The sequence below is a fragment of the Somniosus microcephalus genome, chromosome 16 (assembly GCF_052327205.1).
Source record: "Somniosus microcephalus isolate GS21.2 chromosome 16, FLI_Smic_1.0, whole genome shotgun sequence".
Classification (NCBI taxonomy): domain Eukaryota; kingdom Metazoa; phylum Chordata; class Chondrichthyes; order Squaliformes; family Somniosidae; genus Somniosus; species Somniosus microcephalus.
The window spans coordinates 103,113,049-103,138,450 of record NC_141002.1 but is presented as its reverse complement, the minus strand read 5'-3'; the positions used below and the strand labels follow the sequence as shown (position 1 = coordinate 103,138,450).

Genomic DNA, 25,402 nt, shown 5'->3' with positions numbered 1-25,402 from the left:
ATAGGAGCAGGAGTCAGCCATTCGACCCTTCGAGCCTGCTCCGCCACTCAATACGATCATGGCTGATCCTCTGTCTCAATACCATATTCCCGCTCTCATCCCCATACCCCATGATGCCTTCATGTTTATTAAATATAGAGAGGGTACAGGCCACATTTGGTGAGTTACACAGAATAAACTATGGGGGTGAGAGGGAGACATAGTCGAATTGGATAAATACTTGAAAAGAAAAAAATTACGGAGCTATAGGGAAAGAGCGGGGGGTGGGGTGGGGAGTGGGACTAATTGGAGAGCTCTTTCAAAGAGCCGGCACAGGCACGATGGGCCGAATGGCCTCCTTCTGTGCTGTAAGATTCTATGGGGGAGAAATTCGGTTGTTAGCGCCACCGATTAGCGCCTAAAGAGGCCGAGAAGTGGGGCGCTAGCCAATTTCCGGCCGGGCGCAGGGAGCCTAGTGCCTCGCCCCATATTGAGCATGCATTTAGCGTCGGCTGATTATGACGTCATTTGAGTGTGCAACGCCTTTTGGGCGCCCCGGACTGGAAATTCAGTGGTGCCCCCCTTCGTAGCACCTGGCGCTAATAGTGACAGCTTACCTGGAGCCTTACCCAGTCGCTCTCGGCCTGGGGGGGCGTTATTTAAAGGGGACTGGTGTGGTTTAAAAGCGGCAGCCGTTTCTGGAGCACAACTTCTTCGAGAGTTACAAAGAGTTGCTGAGCTGCACACAGAGAGCCTTTTGACCACTGAGCCCGCGCAGGCAGAGGAACTTCAGCCTTCTGACCATCGCCTTGCTGTTGGTGAGCATTTACAACGGGAAAACTTCCTGTGCGCACTTATTATGGGGGCTGCATTGGAGGGGAACGTCCTGCTGCTGAATCATCTGGAAAGGGCACAGAGACGCAGGGAGAGGGGGGCGGGCATGGCCAGACAGAGGAGGGCCAACAGACGTCGCCACACCAGACCTTACGCTGGCAGGGTTTTCCGACAGCAGTTTTCCTACATGAACATGTCGGAGGAGCAGTGTGTCAGAAGGCTGCGATTTAGAAAGGAGGTGGTGACTGAGCTGTGCCACCTGCTTCAGACAGATCTGCAGCCTCAGATAAGGTGCAGGACATCTCTGTCGGTGGCTGTGAAGATGACTGTTGCCCTGAACTTTTACGCGAGCGGCTCTTTTCAGGCTGCATCTGGGGACATAGCCAGCATCTCGCAGTTTGCGATGCATTGCTGCATCCGTCAAGTGACTGATGCCCTGTTTAAAAGGAGGCGGCAGTACATCTCCTTCCCAATGACCCTGGACAAGCAGCGGGAGCGCGCAGAGGGCTTCGCTGCAATAGCGGACTTCCCCATGGTGCAGGGTGCCATTGACTGCACGCACGTGGCTTTGCGGGCACCTGTTTTCAATCCGGAGGAGTTTCGCAACCGCAAGGGGTTCCATTCCTTGAATGTCCAGCTGGTCTGTGACAACCGACAGCAGATCCTCGCAGTGAATGCACAGTTCCCAGGCAGCTTCCACGACGCCTTCATCCTGCGCCAGACTTCTGTGGCAGACCTTTTCGAGGCCCCGACTCACCCAGAAGGCTGGCTTCTCGGGGACAAGGGCTATCCTCTGTGCCTGTGGCTGATGACCCGCCCCTTTAAGAGCTGGCCGGCGCCAGTGTGTCTCGGGGAAAGTGATTATTGACAGCACCTGCACTGCGTCCCGCCGCCGCGAAATTGGGTTGCGCCACCGGGTTAGCGCCTTAAGAGTATCGTGCAGCGCCTGATTTAGCGCCGCAATCACCTTCAGGGGCGCTACGACCCAATATCGCGCTAGGTGGCGCTAAATTGCGCCTGGCGCTAAACTTTGCGCATCGCCAGGACTAGCGCCCCTAACGGGGCTATATCAAATTTCTCCCCCTATGATTCTATGATAACACCATGTGTTAGGAGTATGATTGAATGAATCACCCTGGTCACAAGTGGTTTATTCTCTTTAATTCACTGACTTTTTTAACAAATATATTTCATAAGTTATGCAAAGTTCAGTTCAATATGAGGTTACTTCCTTGATTTCATTAAAAAGCATACATGGTAGCCATTTTATGTGAAGATAGGAAAGAAACTAGCTTAATCCATTAGTGCTGCAGTTCACAACAACGAGCATTTATATAGCACCCTTAAAGGTGCTTCACAGGAGCGTAATCCAACAAAATTTGACACCGAGCCACATAAGGCGATATTAGGACAGGTGACCAAAAGCTTGGTCAAAGAGGTAGGTTTTAAGGAGTGCCTTAAAGGAGCAGAGAGAGGCGGAAAGGTTTGGGGAAGGAATTCGAGCTTAGGGCCCAGGCAGCTGAAGGAATGGCCGCCAATGGTGGAGCGATTAAAATCAGGGATGCTCAAGAGGCCAGAATTGGAGGAGTGCAGAGATCTCGGAGGGTTGAGGAGCTGGAGAAGGTCACAGAGATAATGAGGGGCGAGTCCAGGGAGGGATCATTGGATAATGCGACTGCTTTCGATGATTGACTGCTTCCCCCTTCACAACGGGCACCTTCGAGATATGGACTATGGTCGGAAAGAGAGAAGCTGAAGCAGGCAAGTCAACGAGAGAGCGAGAGAAAGAGAGAGATCAGGAAAGAAAAACAAGTAAAGCAGGTAAAGCCCACGGGACTAATGAACATATAAAATCAATCAAACTGATGTTTGCTTGCAACGCCTCCTGTTTGAACTCCTTCGTTGAGGAAAGCAGATGTTAGGGGCAATTTTCACCGTGAACATTTTGGTCGTGAATGGGCAGAACAAATCGCCTGCCCGTTATAGAACCCGCCTGATTTTTATTTCTGTGGAAATGGCATAATCAGTTGATTCTGCAATCATAGAATGATGCAGCACAGAAGGAGGCCATTCGGCCCATCGTGCCTGTGCCTGGGTGGGTGAATCGTCAGTCAGTTTATCGCCCAAACGGTGAAGGTAAAAAATTGCCCCCCCTTGGATTTGCAACGGGGAGAGAGTGGGACAGGTGGATTGGTTCTGGATTGTTCCAGAAAAGAGCCGACACGGACGCGACGGACAGAATGGCCTCGTTCTTCTGTGTGGTAAATCTCTATGGCCTAGTTACAAAAGCAAGGAATTAGAACTTGTACAAGACGTTGGTTAGGCCACTGAAGCGTGCAGTTCTGGGCACCCATTATAGCAAGGATATCACAGCCATGGGAAGGTGACAGCGAAGATTGACTGGAATAATACAGGTTGAGCGTCCCGAATCCGGCAACCTTGGGACCGAGGTCGAGCCGGTTTTTTTAACGGACTTCGGAACGTGTTTCTGATATATGAAGTCCAGAAATGCCCAAGCCTAAGTTACGATATTTCCGGACTTCGGACATCAGAAACACGTGCCGAGTCCGGAAATGCCTGGGCCCAGGTTGTGTTTTTGGTAAGCCTCCCTCAGGGCGTCCAGATTCCGGAACATTTTGCGGATTCTGGACCCCTGCCACCAATCGTCCCGGAGTCCGGAACACTCCGGATTTGGGAAGCTCAACCTGTACTAGGAACAAGAGATTATAAAGGTGAAGAAAAATTTGAAAACCTGAAGACTTTTTCACTGGAACAGAGAGCCAAGGCGGAATCTGATTGAGTTTTACAAATTGATGAGCGAGTTTTTGAGAGTATAAGTAGTGATTGTTTCCAGGAGTTGGCAAATTGGCAAGAAGATGGTGTTGACTGAGGATTATCAATTGAAGAATGAAGGGGGAAGTTAAAACAAATGACTTCAGAGAGAAGGTTATTAGAACCAGGGGTCACAGTCTCAGGATAAGGGGTCGGCCATTTAGGACTCAGATGAGGAGGAATTTCTTCACTCAGAGGGTTGTGAATCTTTGGAATTCTCTCCCCCAGAGGGCTGTGGATGCTGAGTCGTTGAGTATATTCAAGGCTGACATGGATAGATTTTTAGACTCGAACGGAATCAAGGAATATGGGGATAGTGCGGGAAGGTGGAGTGGAGATCAAAGATCAGCCATGATCTTATTGAATGGCGGAGCAGGCTCGAGGGGCCGAATGGCCGACTCCTGCTCCTAATTCTTCTGTTCTAATATGGAATGCATTAACAAAAGTGACTATTGAGGCAGAGACTGTAGCATAACTGAAAAGGGAATTGGATAAGTATTTGGAAAGGAGCACTGTAAAAGATTACTGGGAAGGGGAGGTAATTGGGATTAGTTCCAGTTGAAGAGCTAGCACAGGCACGATGGGCTGAACGGCCTCCTCCTCCTGTGCTGAAATTTCTCTGATTTATGAAGGGTTTAGATAGAGTAAATAAGGAGCAACTGCTTCCATTGGCAGGAGGGTCGGTAACCAGAGGACACAGATTTAAGGTATTTGGCAAAAGAACCAGCAAGTTGTTGTGGTCTGGAATGCACTGCCTGAAAGGGTGGTGGAAGCAGATTCAATAGTAACTTTCAAAAAGGAATTGGATAAATATTTGACAGGAGGAAAACATTTGCAGGGCTATGGGGAAAGAGGCAGGGGAGCGGGACTAATTGGAGAGCTCGTTCAAAAGAGCTGCCACAGGCACGATGGACCGAATGGCCTCCTGTGCTGTATCAGTCTATAAGCATCTGAAACGGCCATTTAATCCACTCAGTTTGTGGTGTGTTAGTTGTCTTTAAAAAAAATCATACTCAGTTTCTGGTTTGCTGGTGTCCTAATCAGATTTTGGTCGTCCTCTTCCCCAGGTATAAAAATGGTGTTGAACTCGGCGCTTCACCCAAACACCGGTTTAGGACTGAAGGAACAAAGCACTGGCTTATCATCCCAGAGGCGAACAAGGCTGATTCAGGAACGTACTCGGTAAAGGCTACTGGAGGGCAATCTTCGGCAGTGCTGAAAGTTGATAGTAAGTGATGTAAGAAAACTACTAGGCACTTGGTCTAAGCATTAAACAAAGCTTTAATCAACTGTTTTACAACATGGAGGTCTGGTTGTGTCCTTCACTAGTTCCTGTTAAAAATGTCCTGCACAAGCTGGGCCCGTGCCCGAGTATTTATACTCTCCCTGGACAGCGCCACCCGCAGGCTGCTCAGTTGATTCATGTCAGTAAGTACTGTATGACTCTTTCCAAACTGAGGTTTTTAGTGTGAGGTGATCGTAGCTGTTGTGGCGGATCGCCACCTAAACGGGCGCAATCCACTTTTCCGTCCGTGGACAATAAATCGGGCACCTTGCCTTTAAGAAGCATGCTGCCTTTAAGGCATGACAAAGGAGCGGGCGTCGCCCTCAGTGTGTACTCAAAAGCGCGGGTGTCGCCCTCAGTCCGTTTTCGGGTTTAGCAGAGAGAGGAGCTGGGGCAGCCATCTCTCAAGAGAATGTAATAAAAGCCATGTGTTCCTCAGATCGGTTCGGCCTCCATTCGTGTACCGCGGCAGCCGCAACATTGGTGACCCCGACGCTCAGAACGTATTCCGAGCACTGCAATGGCGGACACGAACGCAGTTTCCGTGAAACTGCCGGAGTTTTGGGAAAACCAGCCCGAAGCCTGGTTCCTCCAAGCTGAGTCCCGATTCCGGCTGCGACACATCACCACAGATGGGACGAAGTATGACTACCTCGTCGCATCACTCGGTAGCTCCATAGTCACGAAGGTCTGGATAGCGCTGCAGAACTCACCAGAGGAGGGCAAGTATGCACCTCTTAAGGCCGCGCTCCTTAAAAAATTTACGACCTCGACATACCAGCGAAACTGCCGCCTCCTCGACCTTCCAGGCCTCGGTGACGCCTCACCGTCAGACCTCCTCTCCCACATGCTCTCACTCACCGACGAGAGCCCACCCGGGTCCTTCTTCCGCACGCTGTTCATCCACCAGCTACCTCCCAGCATCCGCCCAGCGATCGTGGCGTCCGGCCTCATGGACCTAGAAGCCCTGGCCGACGAGGCCGATAAGCTGCTGTCCGCTCACTCCAGCCACGACGTCGCTCCGGACCGGGCAGCCACAGCCTGGGTGCGCCCCTCACCGGCCACCACGCGGCCACAAGGCCCAGCCACGGGGCCCACGGGGCCTTCGCGCCTCACAAACCCGGGCTACTGTTACTACCACGCACGGTTCGGCGCCAGGGCACAACGGTGCACACCTCCCTGCTCCTTCAAGTCCGCCCCCGTACCAGCCCCCGCAATGGCCGTGGGCCACGCGGGCTCCCTGCTGTACGTCACGGATGACAAAACCGGCCGCCGGTTCCTGTGCGACACTGGAGCTCAGCACAGCATCATCCCGGCCTCCGCCCTCGACATCCAAAAGGGCGAACGAGGACAGGCGCTGGCTGCCACTAACGGCTCGGACATCCGGACGTACGGTACCCGCACAGTCACCCTCGACCTCGCTGGTCGCCGCTACCGATGGGAGTTCATCACTGCCAAGGTACTCTCCCCTCTCATCGGCGCAGACTTCCTGTGCGCCCACGGCCTACTGGTAGACATCCCTCGACACCGCCTCGTGGACATGAACACCATGTCCCCCATCCTGGGCGCCATGGCCCCCCGTCAACCCGCCGACATGGCGTCACAGTGCCACGCCCGGGCCACGGATGACTACTCGGCACTCCTGGCCGAATTCCCGGCCCTCACCAACCCGACCTTCTCCGCGGAGGTCGCCAAACATGGGGTGGAACACTTCATCCCCACCACAGGCCCCCCAGTGTACGCCCACACCCGCAGGCTGGACCCGGCCAAACTGGAGATCGCGCGGACCGAGTTTGCCACTATGGAACAGCTCGGCATCATCCGCCGCTCCAACAGTCCCTGGGCCTCCCCACTCCACATCGCCCCCAAACCAGGCGGGGGTTGGCGCCCCTGTGGGGATTACCGCCGCCTCAACGATGCCACCACCCCTGATCGGTACTCCGTGCCGCACATTCAGGACTTCTCGGCTAGACTGGCCGGCCACTCAGTCTTTTCCAAAGTCGACCTGGTGCGCGGCTACCACCAAGTCCCCGTCCACCCCGCGGACGTCCCCAAGATGGCCGTAATCACCCCCTTCGGGCTTTTCGAGTTCCTGCGGATGCCCTTCGGCCTCAAAAATGCGGCCCAGGCATTCCAACGGCTCATGGACTCGGTCCTTCGGGACCTGAAGTTCCTGTTCGTCTACCTGGACGACATCCTGGTAGCCAGTTCCTCCAAGCAGGAACACCTCGAACACCTTCGCATCCTGTTCGGGCGCCTCAGCGACCACGGGCTCATCCTCAGCCCAGCCAAGTGCCAGTTCGGCCTGGACAAGATCGACTTCCTCGGCCACCACATCACCCATGCTGGGGCCATTCCCCTGCCCACCAAGGTGCAGGCCGTCCAGCAATTTCCCTGTCCCACCACCATCAAAGGACTCCAGGAGTTCCTCGGGATGATGAATTTCTACAACCGCTTCATCCCCAAAGCGGCGTCCCTCATGAGGCCCCTGTATGAAGCCCTCCGGGGCAGGAGCAGCAAGATGGCGGTCGAATGGACGGCAGACGTATCAGCCGCCTTCAACTCCACCAAGACCGCGCTCGCTGACGCCACCCTGCTCGCGCACCCACGGCCCAATGCCAGAGTAGCACTCACCACGGACGCCTCCGACCACGCGGTCGGCGCCGTGTACGAGCAGTGGGTCAACGGCGCCTGGCAACCACTTGCCTTCTTCAGCCGCCAACTACGCCCCCCGGAGGTCAAGTACAGCACCTTCGACCGCGAGCTCCTCGCGCTGTACCTGGCGGTCCGCCATTTTCGGTTTTTGCTGGAGGGCCACCCCTTCACTGCGTTTGTCGACCACAAACCCCTGACATTCGCAATGGCAAAGACAACCGACCCCTGGTCCGCCAGGCAGCAGCGCCAGCTCGCGGCAGTGTCCGAGTTCACCACGGACATCCAACACGTCTCCGGCCGAGACAACGTGGTAGCCGACTGCCTCTCCCGCCCTGCCATCCATGCCGCACACCTGGCAGTCGACTACGCTCAACTCGCAGCAGACCAGCTCACGGACCCTGATCTGCTCTCCGCACCTACCAACCTACCAGGGCTACGCCTGGCCGACGTCGCCTGCGGCCCGACCGCAGTCACGGTCAAGTGCGACATATCCCTATCTCAACCTCGGCCCGTCGTCCCAGCGTCCTGGCGCCGCCGGGTATTCGAGATTCTCCACAACCTCTCCCACCCCGGCACCCGTGCATCCATCAAATTGGTAGCCAACCGCTTTGTCTGGCGCGGCCTTCGCAAGGATGTGCGTACTTGGGCCATCTCCTGCCTAGCCTGCCAACGGGCCAAGGTGCAGCAACACACGAAAGCACCCCTCGAGGAGTTCACCGTCCCTTCACGTAGATTCGACCACATCCACGTGGACATCGTCGGGCCCCTGCCGCCGTCGCAAGGCCACACGCACTTGCTGACGATCGTCGACTGCACCACGCGCTGGCCCGAGGCAATTCCACTGACCTCTACCACCACCGCCGACATCGCCAGAGCCTTCGTCAGCACCTGGGTCGCACGGTTCGGCGTCCCCTCCGACATGACGTCGGACAGAGGTCCGCAATTTACCTCTGAACTCTGGACCGCCATCGCACGCAATCTCGGGGTGACCATTCACCGCACCACAGTGTACCACCCCCAAGCCAACGGACTGTGTGAGCGGTTCCACAGATCCTTGAAGGCATCTCTTCGAGCCAGCATCCAGGACGGCGCCTGGACCGACCGACTCCCGTGGGTCCTCCTCGGCCTGCGCTCCGCGGTTAAAGAAGACCTCCACGCATCGGCAGCAGAGCTCGTGTACGGCCAGCCGCTGCGCGTACCCGGCGAGTTCCTGCCCACCGCCACGACACCCTGGTCAGCCGACCAGCAACGCCACGACTTCGCCTCACCGGCGCTACAGTTCGCCCCGGTGCCCATTGCCCGGCACGGCAAATCCACCTCACACGTCCCGCTAAGCCTGCACCAGGCACGGTTCGTTTTCGTCCGGCACGATGCCGACCGCGGACCCCTTCAACCCCCGTACGACGGGCCCTACAAAGTGCTACAGGCTGGGGACAAATTTTTCGCCCTACAAGTGGGCAACAGGACTGAAAAAGTGTCGGTTGACCGACTCAAGCCAGCACACTCGGAGCCCGGTGAGCAGGTCCCAGTAGCTCGTCCACCGCCACGCGGCCGACCTGCCCTCAAGCCAGTACACCCGGCTGCTCCACGCCCGGCCGTTCCACGTCCACCGGCGTCCTACAAGAGCCGCTCCGGCCGGCCCATCAGACCACCGCACCGTCTCGTCCACACCTCCTAAGCGAATTCTGGGGGGAGCTGTGTGGCGGATCGCCACCTAAACGGGCGCAATCCACTTTTCCATCCGTGGACAATAAATCGGGCACCTTGCCTTTAAGAAGCATGCTGCCTTTAAGGCATGACAAAGGAGCGGGCGTCGCCCTCAGTGTGTACTCAAAAGCGCGGGTGTCGCCCTCAGTCCGTTTTCGGGTTTAGCAGAGAGAGGAGCTGGGGCAGCCATCTCTCAAGAGAATGTAATAAAAGCCATGTGTTCCTCAGATTGGTTCGGCCTCCATTCGTGTTCCGCGGCAGCCACAACACTGTCATATTATTTTAAAAAGCAACACAACCTAGATAGAGCAATAAAAACAGAAAATGCTGGAAATACTCAGCAGGTCAGGGCAGCATCTGTGAAGAGAGAAACAGAGTTAACGTTTCAGGTCGATGAACTTTCATCAGAACGTTCTGACGAAAGGCCATCGACCTGAAACGTTAACTCTGTTTCTCTCTTCACAGATGCTGCCTGACCTGCTGAGTATTTCCAGCATTTTCTGTTTTTGTTTCAGATTTCCAGCATCTGCAGTGTTTTCTTTTTGCACTAGATAGAGCAATGTCATCCTAACGGTAGGTAGTGTCGTTTGAATTCAGTTACAAAACTACAATCTGGAAATAAAAAGCCAGAATCAGTAAAAGTGACCATGAAGCTGTCGGACTGTCGATTAAAAACCCAACTGGTTCACGGCTGACACTCCAGTGCAGTACTGAGGGAGTGCTGCACTGTCGGAGGGGCAGTATTGCGGGAGCGCCGCACGGTCAGAGGGGAAGTACTGAGGGAGCGCCGCACTGTCGGAGAGGCAGTACTGCGGGAGCGCCGCACTGTTGGAGGGGCAGTACTGAGGGAGCGCCGCACTGTCGGAGGGGCAGTACTGAGGGAGCGCCCCACTGTCGGAGGGGCAGTACTGAGGGAGCGCTGCACTGTCAGAGGGGCAGTACTGAGGGAGCGCCGCACTGTCGGAGGGGCAGTACTGCGGGTGCGCCGCACTGTCGGAGGGGCAGTACTGAGGGAGCGCTGCACTGTCAGAGGGGCAGTACTGAGGGAGCGCTGCACTGTCGGAGGGGCAGTACTGAGGGAGTGCCGCACTGTCGGAGGGGCAGTACTGAGGGAGCGCTGCACTGTCAGAGGGGCAGTACTGAGGGAGCGCCGCACTGTCAGTCGGGCAGTACTGAGGGAGCACTGCACTGTCAGAGGGGCAGTACTGAGGGAGCGCCGCACTGTCGGAGGGGCAGTACTGAGGGAGCGCCGCACTGTTGAAGGGGCAGTACTGAGGGAGCGCCGCACTGTCGGAGGGGCAGTACTGAGGGAGCGCCCCACTGTCGGAGGGGCAGTACTGAGGGAGCGCTGCACTGTCGGAGGGGCAGTACTGAGGGAGCGCCGCACTGTCGGAGGGGCAGTACTGCGGATGTGCCGCACTGTCGGAGGGGCAGTACTGAGGGAGCGCTGCATTGTCAGAGGGGCAGTACTGAGGGAGCGCTGCACTGTCGGAGGGGCAGTACTGAGGGAGTGCCGCACTGTCGGAGGGGCAGTACTGAGGGAGCGCCGCACTGTCAGTCGGGCAGTACTGAGGGAGCGCTGCACTGTTGGAGGGGCAGTACTGAGGGAGCACCGCACTGTCGGAGGGGCAGTACTGAAGGAGCGCCGCACTGTTGGAGGGGCAGTACTGAGGGAGCGCTGCACTTTCAGAGGGGCAGTACTGAGGGAGTGCCGCACTGTCGGAGGGGCAGTACTGAGGGAGCGCTGCACTGTCAGTCGGGCAGTATGAGGGAGCGCTGCACTGTCAGAGTGGCAGTACTGAGGGAGTGCCGCACTGTCGGAGGGGCAGTACTGAGGGAGCGCTGCACTGTCGGAGGGGCAGTACTTAGGGAGCGCCGCACTGTCAGAGGGACAGTACTGAGCGCGTGCTGCACTGTCGGAGAGGCAGTACTGACGGAGTGCTGCACTGTCAGAGGGGCAGTACTGAGGGATCACTACACTGTCGGAGGAGCAGTACTGAGGGAGCGCTGCACTGTCAGAGGGGCAGTACTGAGGGAGCGCTGCACTGTCGGATGGGCAGTACTGAGGGAGCGCCGCACTGTCGGAGGGGCAGTACTGAGGGAGCGCTGCGCTTTTGGATGGGCAGTACTGATGGAGTGCTGCACTGTCGGAGGGGCAGTACTGAGGGAGCACTACACAGTCAGAGGGGCAGTACTGAGGGAGTGCTGCACTGTCGGAGGGGCAGTACTGAAGGAGCGCTACACTGTCGGAGGGGCAGTACTAAGGGTGCGCCGCACTGTCGGAGGGGCAGTCCTGAGCGAGTGCTGCACTGTCGGAGAGGCAGTACTGAGGGAGCGCTGCACTGTCGGAGGGGCAGTATTGAGGGAGTGCTTCACTGTCGGAGGGGCAGTACTGAAGGAGTGCTGCACTGTCGGAGGGGCAGTACTGAGGGAGTGCTGCACTGCCGCATGTGCAGTATTGAGGGAGTGCTGCACTGTCAGAGGGGCAGTACTGAGGGAGTGCTGCACTGTCAAAGGTGCTGTCTTTCGGATAAGATGTTCAACCAAAGCCCTGTCTGCTCTCTCAGGTGGACGTAAAAGATCCCACGGCACTATTTTGAAGAAGCGCAGGGGAGTTCTCCCCGGTGTCCTGGGGCCAATATTTATCCCTAAACCAACATCACTAAAAACAGATTCTCTGGTCATTATCACATTGCTGTTTGTGGGAGCTTGCTGTGCGCAAATTGGCTGCCGTGTTTCCTACATTACAACAGTGACTACACTTCAAAAGTACTTCATTGGCTGTAAAGCGCTTTGGGACATCTGGTGGTCATGAAAGGCGCTGTAGAAATACAAGTCTTTCTTTCCTAATGACCCTTTAGGGGAGGAAACCTGTCGCCCTTGCCCAGTCGGGGCCTACATGTGTCCCCAGTCCCACACTGCCCCGTGAAGTGGCTTATCAAGCACCTCAGTTGTATGAAACTCAAGAAGGCAGCTCACCACCACCTTCTCAAGGGCAACTAGGGTGATGAGCGATAAATGCCGGCCTTGCCATGGTGCCCACATCTCGGGAATGAATAATTAAAAAATAATAGAAATACAGAGTTCCCCAGTCCAGATCCTATTACAGCAAGTTATTGAATTCAATCAATCTGGTCATCTTTGTGGGGCTAGCACCAGGAAAAACAACCAACAATGACCGTGAATTTCCTTGGAACTCCACCGGGAGAAGAGTGGCGGAAACCACGTGTAAGCGGAGTTTCTGTTGCACTTCCGGCAAAGTTGCGGTGGAACATCTCTGAGGAAATTCCTGCCCCGTGAAAGCTTGTTGGAAAAGCCCAACTGGTTCGCTGAGCTCCTTCAGGAAAGGAAACCTGTCCACCTTGCCAGGCCTGGGCCTATGCGCGACTCAGTCCCACCCCAACCTTCAGCCCCGATTTTAACTGGGGGCCGTTGGGGCGAGAATCAGCCCAAGGAAAATTGGTCCCACTTGGGTGAGCGTGAATGACCGCTATGGTTCCCCTTTTCAATGAAAGTAAAGGGTTAGGTGAGGAAGCGAGGTAGTTTTTCGTGCTCTATATAAGATGCATAAGATGACCTGACTTTGTTTCCTTCCTTTCCAGTGATACCCCTGAAGATATTGCAGAATCTAACTGACCAAGTCGTCAGAGCGGGTAAACAGGCTACGCTTCAGTGTGAATTGTCGGAAGCGAGTGTGGGTGGAAAGTGGTACAGAAACGGTCAAGTGATCGATCCGAGTGACAACATAAAGATATCTCACAGAGGAAAGTGAGCACAACAACAACTTGTGTTTATACAGCGCCTTTAACGTAGTGAAACATCCCAAGGCGTGCACAGGTGTATTTTAAGACAAAAAAATTTGACACCGATCCACAAAAGGATAAATTTGGGCAGGTGACTGAAAGCTTGGTCAAAGAGGTAGGTTTTAAGGAGGAAAGAGACATAGAGAGGCGGAGAGGTTTAGGGAGGGAATTCTAGCGCTTAGGGCCCCGGCAACAGAAGGCACGGCCACCAATGGTGGAGCGATTATAATCAGGGATCCTCGAGGGCAGAATTAGAGGAGTGCAGATATCTCTGGGGGGGTGGGGCAGAGGAGATTGTAGGGCTGGAGGAGATTACAGAGATAGGGAGGGGTGAGGCCATGGAGGGATTTGAAAACAAGGATGAGAATTTTGAAATCGAGGCGCTGCTTAGCCGGGAGTCACAGTCACATTGAGTCACAGTCACTTGTGACCAATTAACGGCTCTCCATTCTCAGTTGATAGAAACTCACTGCACAGAAGGAGGCCATTCGGCCCATCGTGCCTGTGCCAGCTCTTTGAAGGAGCAGCACAATTAGTCCCCCTGCTCTTTCCCCGTAGCCCTGCAAATTTTTCCTTTTCAAGTATTTATCCAATTCCCTTTTGAAAATTACCATTGAATCTGCTTCCACCGCCCTTTTCAGGCAGCGCATTCCAGTTTGGCAGCTGCATTAATAAACGCTTGCCAGCTGTCGGTTTAGATGGTAACATGCTCATCGCTGAGTTAGAAGGTTTACGGCTTGAAGCCCATCACCAGCAGTTCAGCAGGTAATGAGTCCAAATCCTACCATGGCTGATTCAGAATTTGAATTCAGCTCTAAAAAGCTGGAACCAGTAAAAGTGACCGTGAAGCTGTCGGAATGTCGTAGAAGCCCAACTGGTTCACTGATGTCCTTTAGGGAAGGAAACCTGCCGTCATAAGAAGTAGGAGCAGGAGTAGGCCATACGGCCCCTCGGGCCTGCTCCGCCATTCAATAGGATCATGGCTGATCCGAACTTAGACTCATGTCCACTTCCCTGCCCGCTCCCCGTAACCCCTAATTCCCTTATCAGCTAGGAAACTGTCTATCTCTGTTTTAAATTTATTTAATGTCGCAGCTTCCACAGCTCTCTGGAGTAGCAAATTCCATAGATTTACTACCCTCTGAGTGAAGAAGTTTTTCCTCATCTCAGTTTTGAAAGGGCAGCCCCTTATTCTAAGATTATGCCCCCTAGTTCTAGTCTCACCCATCAGTGGAAACATCCTCACCGCATCCACCCGATCAAGCCCCCTCACAATCTTATATGTTTCGATAAGATCGCCTCTCATTATTCTGAATTCCAATGAGTAGAGGCCCAACCTACTCAACCTTTCCTCATACATCAACCCCCTCATCTCTGGAATCAACCGAGTGAACCTTCTCTGAACTGCCTCAAGAGCAAGTATATCTTTTCTTAAATATGGAAACCAAAACTGCATGCAGTATTCCAGGTGTGGCCTCACCAGTACCCTGTATAACTGAAGCAAGACTTCCCTGCTTTTATACTCCATCCTCCTTACCCAGTCTGGGCCTATATGTGACTCCAGTCCCCACACCAACTCTTCTCTGCCCTCAGTTGTTTCAAACCGCTTCAGTTCAGGAATAAGCTCATCACCTTCTCGGGGCAACTAGGGATAGGCAATAAATTCCAGCCTTGCTAGCATCGCCCACATCCCAAGAAGTAATTTTTCTTTTAAAATTCCCAGGGGCAAAGGTCAGGCAAATCTACCCTATAGTGACCAGAGGAATTCTTGCTCCTCTGTACCTGCATTTTCTCGCATAAGATGGAGGCTATAATTTAAATGTAGCTTGTGTGTGAAATCACATAACTGAAGATAGGATTACAGAGTATTTACAGCACAGAAACAGGCCATTCGGCCCCACTGCTCCGTGCCGGGGTTTATGCTCCGCACGAGCCTCCTCCCACGCTTCAAATTCTCAACCTATCACAACCTTCGATTCCCTTCTCCCTCGTGTGTTTATCCAGTTTCCCCTTAAATGCATCGATACTATTCGCCTCAACCACTCCCTGTGGTAGCGAGTTCCACATTCTCACCACTCTCTGGGTAAAGAAGTTTCTTCTGAATTCCCTGTTGGATTTATTAGTGACTATCTGATATTTATGGCCCCTAGTTCTGGTTACCCCCACAAGTGGAAACATCTTCTCTACATCCACCCTATCAAACATCTTCCTAATTTTAAAGACCTCGATCAGGTCACCCCTCAGCCTTCTCTTTTCTAGAAAAAAGAGCCCCAGCCTGTTTGATCTTTCCTGATCATTATAACCTCTCAGTTCTGGTAAATCATATTTTGCACCTTCTCCGGCGCTTCTGTATCCTTTTTTTTATAAATATGGAGACCAGAACTGTGCGCAGTGCTCCAAGTGTGGTCTAACCAAGGTTCTGTAGAAGTTTAACACAACTTCTGTAAATAAAAGTTAGGAACAGCTGCTGCTTTTACAGATTCCTCATTGGTTAGTTTGCGCGAGAACCTAACAAGTTGTGTTTTGCAATTGAAGAGTGCACAAGCTGGTGGTGGAGAAGATGGCTGCGGACGACGATGGGGGCTACACTTTCGTCCCGAGTGGCTACTCCATGACCCTGGGAGCCAGACTGCGCATGATTGGTAATTGAAACCATGGAAACCGCACACAACCATAGAAGTTGACAGCACAGAAGGCGGCCATTGGCCTCATCCTGTCTGTGCCGGCTCTTTGCTCGGGCAATCCAAAAAATGAATTCTACTGTCCCGCTCTCTCGTCATAGCCCCATATTTTCCTCTGCTTCAGATGTCTTTCTACACTTGAAGTCCATCTGCCACAGTTTTGCCCATTCACTTAGTCTGTCTGTGTCCCTTTGTAACTTCCTCCTCCCATCCACACAACTTACTGTGCCTCCTAACTTAGTGCCATCTGCAAACTTGCATCTACAGCTCTCTCTTCCTTCATCCAAGTCATTAATAAATGTGGTGAAGAGCAGAGGCCCCCAGTACAGAAGCCTATCACATTCCACCAATCAGAGTACATTCCCTTTATCCGCACTCTCTGTCTCCTGACTCCTAACCAATTACCAACCCAATCTATACTACCCCACACCTCTCCCAGCACTGATCCCTGGGACTCTCCACTCGATACATCTCTCCAGCGCCGATCCCTGGGCCTCTCCACTCGATACATCTCCCCAGCACCGATCCCTGGGACTCTCCACTCGATACATCTCTCCAGCGCCGATCCCTGGGACTCTCCACTCGATACATCTCCCCAGCACCGATCCCTGGGACTCTCCACTCGATACCGATCCCTGGGACTCTCCACTCGATACCGATCCCTGGGACTCTCCACTCGATACATTTCCCAGCACCGATCCCTGGGACTCTCCACTCGATACATCTCCCCAGCACCGATCCCTGGGACTCTCCACTCGATACATCTCCCAGCACCGATCCCTGGGACTCTCCACTCGATACATCTCCCCAGCACCGATCCCTGGGACTCTCCACTCGATACTGATCCCTGGGACTCTCCACTCGATACATCTCCCAGCACCGATCCCTGGGACTCTCCACTCGATACATCTCCCCAGCACTGATCCCTGGGACTCTCCACTCGATACTGATCCCTGGGACTCTCCACTCGATACATCTCCCAGCACCGATCCCTGGGACTCTCCACTCGATACATCTCCCCAGCACCAATCCATGGGACTCTCTGCCCAGTGCATCTCCCCAGGCCAACATCGCTCCCCTAACTGATACCCGCTGCTTCCTATTGATGAGCTAATTCCTTACCCACATGCAAGTCTTTACTGCATGTTAGTCATTTCTGATCGTCTCAAGAGGCCAGATGGGGCAGAGGCAGTAACGTTCCTACTCCACACTCAGTCAAACAATATTGTCTGTGTTGAATGTGTCACTGGCCAGTCCTCAGGGTCAAGGGGTGAAACTTGAGTATTTGAGCCTTGAAAGGAGGTGACTGAGAGGTGACCTGATGGAGGGATATAAGGTAGTTAATGGGACAAGTACATCTGGAATATTACTGTAAATTAATTTGAGAGAGTAGGACAAGGGTCACAGGTTGAAAGTAGCAAAAGGTAAATTTAGCACTGATATCAGGCCAATCTCCTGCACACAGAGTGATCAACACATGGGAGGGATGCCCAGATACAGCAATGGAGCCAGAAACCCCAGAATCATTTAAGAAGCAATTGGATGCTGTAATGGGGGGGTCGGTGGCGGGGGGGGCTGTGGGGTCTCTCGGGGTGGATGAGTAAAGATGGGCCGAACGGCCTACCTCATCAGTAATCGGGGTCTAAATGTAACATCGTTACTCCCTGTTTTATGGACCAAAAACAGGTGCAACAATGACCAATTTAGCAAGGCTAAGGCCCACGCCCGATCTGCACCGGCGTTCGAGCCAATGGTAAATTGGTCTGGGGCCTGGACTCCTAAATTGTTTTTGCACTAATTGGGGCTGGGGATGTGCAAATTCCGACGGGCATGTCTGGGTCTTGAGCAGCCTGATCCTTAAAGGGACCCCGTTAGAGGCCTCACAAAACAGGCCCAAAGGAACTCGGAACATTTTTAATATTTGGTGGAGTTGGGAGAAGCAAGAGTTCAATACTCCTGGCTCCACACAGGACAACTGAGCACCCTCACCACCCACCGCCCCGATCACCTCCCCGCCTCCGGAATTTGCCTCTGGGGCTTGGCGCGGGGCGAAATTGGTCAGGCCCCCGACGGGTCAAGCTGCATCGAACCGCCTGATTGGCGGCCGCAACAGGCCTGGTTTATTGTAAAACAAGACCCGAGGAGGAATTTGCTTCGATCCTCGGTCCTTCACTAACATCCTCCACCCGTTCTCAGATTCGCACTCCCATCAATCAGCCGCGATTCCGCCGCGGGAGCTGAATCTCCTCCGTGTCGGGCCTGGTGCAGTGAGGGGTTTCCAACCTTCCGGCTTGGCCCTGGAGTCTCCAGGTGGCAAAGGTCAATCTCCAGGACATTGCTGCGATCGAACACTCGGCGGAAACTTCACTGGGGCTTTAAAAACGCTTTTCTTTTGTTTATTAGTCATAAAAATATTGACGTCGAGGGGGGGAGGGGTGGAAGCGGGAGAAATAACTTGTTTGACTGACAGTCCAGAATCATCCAATCGGGAAACGAAGGTTCTCTTCGCCTTCCAATCGGAATGGGAAGGCGGGGCATTACAAGGATGGGCGTGTCAGGCAGCCAATGGCGGGAGAGTGGGGGGCGGGGTGGATGAAACCTCCTGGATTGCGTCCAATCAGGGTTGGCGACCCTTAGTGATGAGGCATTACACAAGTAAATGGAAAAAGCAACGCAAAGATTATGCTAACCCACATTTCCAAGCCAGTAGTTCCTGGGGTAGGGGGGCTTCTGTGTATAATTTTGTCTCTTTTAAACATTGGCTCCGCTAGATGTTCCCAAACTCCACCTCAACCAACTTTCCAAGACGCCGGAGATAGTGATTGTGGCTGGAAACAAACTGCGGCTGGACATCCCCGTCACAGGAGAACCAATGCCAAAAATTGTGTGGATGAAAGGTGAAAAAGTAAGTCACTTCCTTACCTTCCGAGGTAATCCCGATGTCCAGCAATTTGAAAGTGCTCTTTCTTCTAGTTGTAGGTGTGCGCCATTCACAACTCCACAGATAATGAAGCGGTCTATGCCCGCATGCAACAAGACCTGGACGACGTTCAGGCTTGGGCTGATAAGTGGCAGGTAACATTCGCGCCACAGAAGTGCCAGGCAATGACTATCTCCAACAAGTGAGAGTCTAACCACCTCCCCTTGACATTCAACGGCATTACCATCGCCGAATCCCCCACCATCAACATCCTGGTGGTTACCATTGATTAGAAACTTAACTGGACCAGCCACGTAAATACTGTGGCAACAAGAGCAGGTCAGAGGCTGGGTATTCTGCGGCAAGTGTCTCACCTCCTAACTCCCCAAAGCCTTTCCACCATCTACAAGGCACAAGTAAGGAGTGTGATGGAATACTCTCCACTTGCCTGGATGAGCTCCAACACTCAAGAAGCTCGACACCATCCAGGACAAAGCAGCCCGCTTGATTGGCACCCCATCCACCACCTTAAACATTCACTCCCTCCACCACCGGCGCACCGTGTCTGCAGTGTGCACCATCTACAAGATGCACAGCAGCAACTCGCCAAGGCTTCTTCGGCAGCACCTCCCAAACCCGCGACCTCTTCCACCTAGAAGGACAAGGGGAGCAGGCGCATGGGAACACCACCACCTCCAAGTTCCCCTCCAAGTCACACACCATCCTGACTTGGAAGTATATCGTCGATCCTTCATCGTCGCTGGGTCAAAATCCTGGAACTCCCTCAAGGCACGTTTGGGACACGCTGGATAGACCAGAGGGTCTTTTCTTGTCTGTCATTTTTCATATCTATTCTACAAGATGCACTGCAGCAACTCGCCAAGGCTCCTTCGACAGCACCTCCTAAACCCGTGACCTCTACTACCTAGAAGGACAAGGGCAGCAGGCGCATGGGAACACCACCACCTCCAAGTTGCCCGCCAAGTCACACACCATCCTGACTTGGAAATATATCGGCCGTTCCTCATCGTCACTGGGTTAAAATTCTGGAACCCTCTCCCTAACAGCACTGTGGGAGCAGCTTCACCACATGGACTGCAGCGATTCAAGAAGGCGGCTCACCACCACCTTCTCAAGGGCAATGAGGGATGGGCAAATAAATGCTGGGCCTTGCCAGCGATGCCCACATCCCATAAATGAATTTTAAAAAAAGATTGGACCCAACATGTCCGAGAAACTAACCCTCCGGAGGCATCTGTGGGATTTCTTTTAATTAAACGTTCAGCATTTTATATATATAAAAAAATATTCATTCACAGGATGTGGGCTTCATTGGAAAGGCCGGCATTTATTGCCCATCCCTAATTGCCCTTGAGAAGGTCGTGGTGAGCCGCCTTGAACCGCTGCAGTCTGTGTGGTGAAGGTACTCCCACAGTGCTGTTAGGGAGAGAGTTCCAGGATTTTGACCCAGCGACGATGAAGGATTGGCGATATATTTCCAAGTCAGGGTGGTGTGTGACTTGGCGGGGAATTTGGAGGTGGTGGTGTTCCCACACACCTGCTGCCCTTGTCCTTCTAGGTGGTAGAGGTCACGGGTTTGGGAGGTGCTGTCGACGGAGCCTTGACGAGTTGCTGCAGTGCATCTTGTAGAAAAGATATGAAAAATGACAGACAAGACCCTCTGGTCTATCCAGCCTGTCCTAAATGTGCTTGTGCATCACAGTACAGACACTCCCCACCCCACCCAAAATCCATCTGATCTCCTGGAAGAGGTGAAAAAAATTATCAAAGCACAGGCCAATTTGGGGGTGGGGGAGGGGAGCAACATCTGGGAAATTCCTCTCTGACCCTCTTGGGCAATGGAAACTAGTCCTCCATCGTCATTGGGTCAAAATCCTGGAACTCTCTCCCTAACAGCACTGTGGGAACACCTTCACCACACGGACTGCAGCGGTTCAAGAAGGCGGCTCACCACCAACTTCTCGAGGGCAATTAGGAATGGGCAATAAATGCCGGCCTTGCCAGCGATGCCCACACCCATCACGAGAATGAATAAAACATTTTTTTTTAATATGGCAGGCAGGAAGTGCGCGCGCGTTTCCGGCTGAAAATGCGCTGCACTCCATATTGGGTAAGGACAATCGAGAGGGAACTTAACCCAGTTTCCCGTTTTCCTCCCATCTCCCCTCATGCCCTCTCCAAGCTCACCGTGTCTATGAGGCTGCCTTGAGCCCATTCACACTAGACTGCTGACTACCCCACCTCCCTCCCTGGGCCCCCGCAATTGCTGGCATTGTAAATGGTTCCCTCTCCTTGAGTACGGTCCGCCTGCCTTTCAAACCCGCTGTCAACAACAGCCCTCCACCTCAAACAAACAAACCCACTTTCAACCATTCTGTCCCTGTAAGCTACCCCACCCCGCCCTCCCCCCCCCCGCCATAGCCAACCTCCCTTTCCTCTCCAAAGTCCTTGACCGCGTTGTCACCTCCCAAATCCGTGCTCAAATCCACGCTTGAATCTCTCCAATCGAGTTTCCGCCTCTGCCGCAGCATTGAAACGGCCCTAATCAACGTCACAAATGACATCTGACGTGGCCACTGTGCATTTTCCCCTTCTCCCCAACCTCTCTGGGGTACGGTACTGTGGTCTTGTGCCTGAACGGACAGATGATAGACTGTTGACGCAGGAGACAAAAAGAAGGGTCTGCTCCATAATAAAGGAATATAGAATCCTCCGCGGATCGTCCTAATTCTACATTCACGATCAACGGGACCAACCCCCCCCCCCCCCTCCAAATGACCATGAAGCTGTTGGATTCTCGTAACAACAATCCAACTGAGGTTTTACTACAGTGAAGGCGCTATATAGATGCAGGTTGCTGCTGCGCGGTGAGGTTTTCTTCCTGCTCAGGCTCTTGCTGTTGTCTGTAGGCAATCCTGGAGACCGGGAGCCGGGTGAGGGTGGAGACGTTCCCTGACCACACCTCAATGGTCATTGAGTCGGCCGAGAGAGACGACTCCGGGTCCTACAAGATTTTGGTGCAAAATGAAGCCGGGGAGGATTCTGCTCTGTTGAAAATAAAGGTAGTCGGTAAGTGACCGGAAGAAAGAGATAATGTCGATTGCCCGCTGTGCTTTTAGTCGTCGTTTCGAAGGATTATTAAAGAGAAACTGTTCCCATTGGCGGAAGGGTCGATAACCAGAGGGCACAGATTTAAGGTGATTGGCAAAAGAACCAGAAGCGACATGAGGAAAAACTTTTACGCAGCGAGTGGTTAGGATTTGGAATGCGTTGCCTGATAGGGCGGTGGAAACAGATTCAATAGTCGCCTTCAAAAGGGAATTGGATAAATACTTGAAGGGGAAAATATTGCTGGGATATGGGGAGCGAGCGGGGGAGTGGGACTGACTGGATTGCTCTTCGAAAGGGTACAGTAGCATAGCGGTTATATTACTGGACTCGTAATCCAGAGGCCTGGACTAATGATCCGGAGACACAAGTTCAAATCCCACCACGGCAGCTGGGAATTTAAATTCAGTTAATTAAATAAATCTGGAATAAAAAGCTAGTATCAGTAAAAGTGACCAGTAACTACCGGATTGCCGTAAAAACCCATCTGGTTCACTAATGTCCTATAGGAGAGGAAATCTGCTGTCCTTACCCGGTCTGGCCTATATATGTGACTCCAGACCTACAGCAATGTGGTCGACTCTCAACGGCCCTCTGAAATGACCACTAACAAACCGTTACAAAGAAGTATCACTACAGCGGTTCAAGAAGGCGGCTCACCACCACCTTCTCGAGGGCAACTAGGGATGGGCAATAAATGCTGGCCTTGCCAGTGATGCCCACATCCCATGAACGAATTTTTTAAAAAGAGTCAGCGCAGACTCGATGGGCCGAATGGCTTCCTTCTGTGCTGTATAATTCTATGATCATAGCTGTACATTCAGTAACTACCCTTTTACATTTTGATAGGAAGATTGCGGAGAGGCAATATAAACTAAATGGTACAATTTTAAAGGGGATTTGTAGCTCATTGGACAGAATCCCAGAAGGTTTGGATTCCACCCCCCTCTTCCAACCTCTCCTGGTGGAATAATGTTCCACTTGCACGATTTCTAGGCACTTGACAACTAGATCCACGCGAAGGATACGGCAGAGATTCACCAGAATGATGCCAAGAATGAGAAGTTCTAGTTTATGAAGAAAGGTGTGAAAGTCTGCGGCTTTTTTACTGGGGCAGGAGTTTCAAAAGGATGAACAGTTTTGAGAGGGTAAATGGTGCAAGATTGGGCAGCTAATCAGAAACAAGGGGGTCCAGACTGAGGATTATCGCAAGGAGGGAGTTAGAAGAAATGTTTTAATGCAGAGCGTTAGTAGAATATGGAATGCTTTACCGCAAGGGGCTATTGAGGCAGAGAATATATCGTTTAAAAAGGATTCGGATAAGTATTTGAAAAAGGAGGAATATTAAAGGGCACGGGACTGGGATTAGAGCAGGCAGCTACAATTAAAAAGCTAGCACCAGCACAGATACGATGGGCCAAATGGCCTCCTTCTGTGCTGTACGTTTCATGGTTCTATGATTCCAGGTGAGTGTGATTTACCAGTTGATGCAGTTCTGTGGCATCTTGTGTGAATTTTAGAATAACTTGCTATGGCTTCAAGGGGACTATTTTATAAAATACTCGAGTGGAAAAGTGGTCGTGCCCAGTGTGGGAGAACCTCCAGTGTCCTGAGGATAGATCGAGTGCATTCTGTGCCGGCAACCGAATCGAAGCGTCCCCGCAGAATGCAGAGAGGGTGCAGTCTGTGAGGGTGCTAACATTGGATCCCTGTGCCTTCTCCCATAGATATTCCAGACCCACCAGCAGCGCCGATAGTTACTGAAGTGGGAGGTGACTGCTGCTCAATGGCCTGGAACCCTCCCGACTACGATGGAAGCTCCCCAATTTTAGGTAAGCTGAGAGCCTGAGCCATCACCGGACGTTGGAAATAAAACGGAAATACACAGCAGGTTGGTCAGTATCTGTAATGAAAGAAAAACTTGCATTTATATAGCCTCAGGATGTCCCAAAGCGCTTTACAGCCAATGAAGTACCTTTTGAAGTGTAGTCACTGTTGTAATGTAGGAAACACGGCAGCCAATTTGCGCACAGCAAGATCCCACAAACAGCAATGAAATAAATGACCAGATCATCTGTTTTGGATGTGAAAATTGGCTGCCACGTTTCCTACATTAAAAAAAAATGACTGGACATTTTTTTTTTAAGTATTTCATTGGCTGTAAAGCACTTTGGGAGGTCCTGAAAGGCGCTGGAGAAATGAGAGTTCTTTCTTTTCAATAAAAATCACCTGCTTTCTCCTTCAATCCTGGAAGTTTTTCAATTTTTAACGCGAATCATTCTGATGCCACAAAGATGCACAGAAAATACATTGTTGTACACAGTGAGGAGATTTTTTTTAAATTGCCATAAAAGACCTGGCATGACGTTGGGATTTATTGCGCCTAATTTACAACCCGTTCATTTCTGGCTAAATTCAGGAAATTTGTGTGAGCTGTACTTGCATGGGGGTGGGGCTGTGCGAATGGGGCGGGGCTATGCGAATGGGGTGGGGCTGTGCGAATGGGGCGGGGCTGTGCGAATGGGGCGGGGCTGTGCGAATGGGGCGGGGCTGTGCGAATGGGGCGGGGCTGTACTTGCATGGGGCGGGGCTGTGCGAATGGGGCGGGGCTGTGCGAATGGGGCGGGGCTGTACTTGCATGGGGCGGGGCTGTGCGAATGGGGCGGGGCTGTGCGAATGGGGCGGGGCTGTGCGAATGGGGCGGGGCTGTGCGAATGGGGCGGGGCTATGCGAATGGGGCGGGGCTGTGCGAATGGGGCGGGGCTGTGCGAATGGGGCGGGGCTGTGCGAATGGGGCGGGGCTGTGCGAATGGGGCGGGGCTATGCGAATGGGGCGGGGCTGTGCGAATGGGGCGGGGCTGTGCGAATGGGGCGGGGCTGTGCGAATGAGCTGATTGGTGAGTTGCTGGTGTTTACCATGGCGCACTCTGGTGCCATTCTCCATTATATTTAGGCTACATCATTGAAAGAAAGAAGAAACAAAGCTCCCGTTGGATGAGACTCAACTTTGACCTCTGCAAAGAAACGACCTTTGAACCCAAGAACATGATTGAAGGGATTCCCTACGAAGTCCGGGTCTTTGCCGTCAATGCCATTGGAATGTCTAAACCAAGCGAGCCGTCAAAGGCATTCATCCCTCTTGGTAAGACTATGTAAAGGTGGGGTTTCCGGTTTTGTTTTTAGTGTTCTCAGGATGTGGGTGACATTGGCAAGGGTGGCATTTATTGCCCATCTCTAGTTGCCCCTGAGAAGGTGGTGGTGGGTCTCCTCCTTCAACCGATGCAGTCCGTGTGGTGATGGTACTCCCACAATGGTGTTAGAGAGGGAAATTTAGGATGTTTACCCAGGAACAATGAAGTAATGGCCGATATATGTCCAGGTCTGGATGGTATATCACTCGGAGAGAAACTTGGAGCTGGTGGTGTCCCATGCAGCTGCTGCCCTTGCCCTTCTAGTTGGTGGGGGTCCAGGTTTGGGAGGTGCTGTCGAAAAAGCCTTGGTGAGTTGCTGCAGTGCATCTTGTAGAGGGTACACACTGCAGCCACGGTGCGCCGGTGGTGAAAGGGGCGAATATTGA

General features: G+C 52.8%; 1 protein-coding gene across 24 annotated transcripts in view; it reads left to right on the top strand.

Moving 5' to 3' along the window:
• Window positions 1-25,402, top strand: part of mybpc1 (myosin binding protein C1) — a 140,183-nt gene that overhangs the window by 85,960 nt on the left and 28,821 nt on the right. For all 24 annotated transcript variants that reach the window (XM_086009610.1, XM_086009614.1, XM_086009609.1 and 21 more), the window contains 7 exons: window positions 4,713-4,873; window positions 12,895-13,060; window positions 15,631-15,737; window positions 18,548-18,681; window positions 21,627-21,786; window positions 23,553-23,657; window positions 24,779-24,967. In XM_086009610.1, coding sequence (XP_085865736.1) covers window positions 4,713-4,873; window positions 12,895-13,060; window positions 15,631-15,737; window positions 18,548-18,681; window positions 21,627-21,786; window positions 23,553-23,657; window positions 24,779-24,967 — 1,022 coding nt within the window. The remainder of the gene's footprint in view (window positions 1-4,712; window positions 4,874-12,894; window positions 13,061-15,630; window positions 15,738-18,547; window positions 18,682-21,626; window positions 21,787-23,552; window positions 23,658-24,778; window positions 24,968-25,402) is intronic.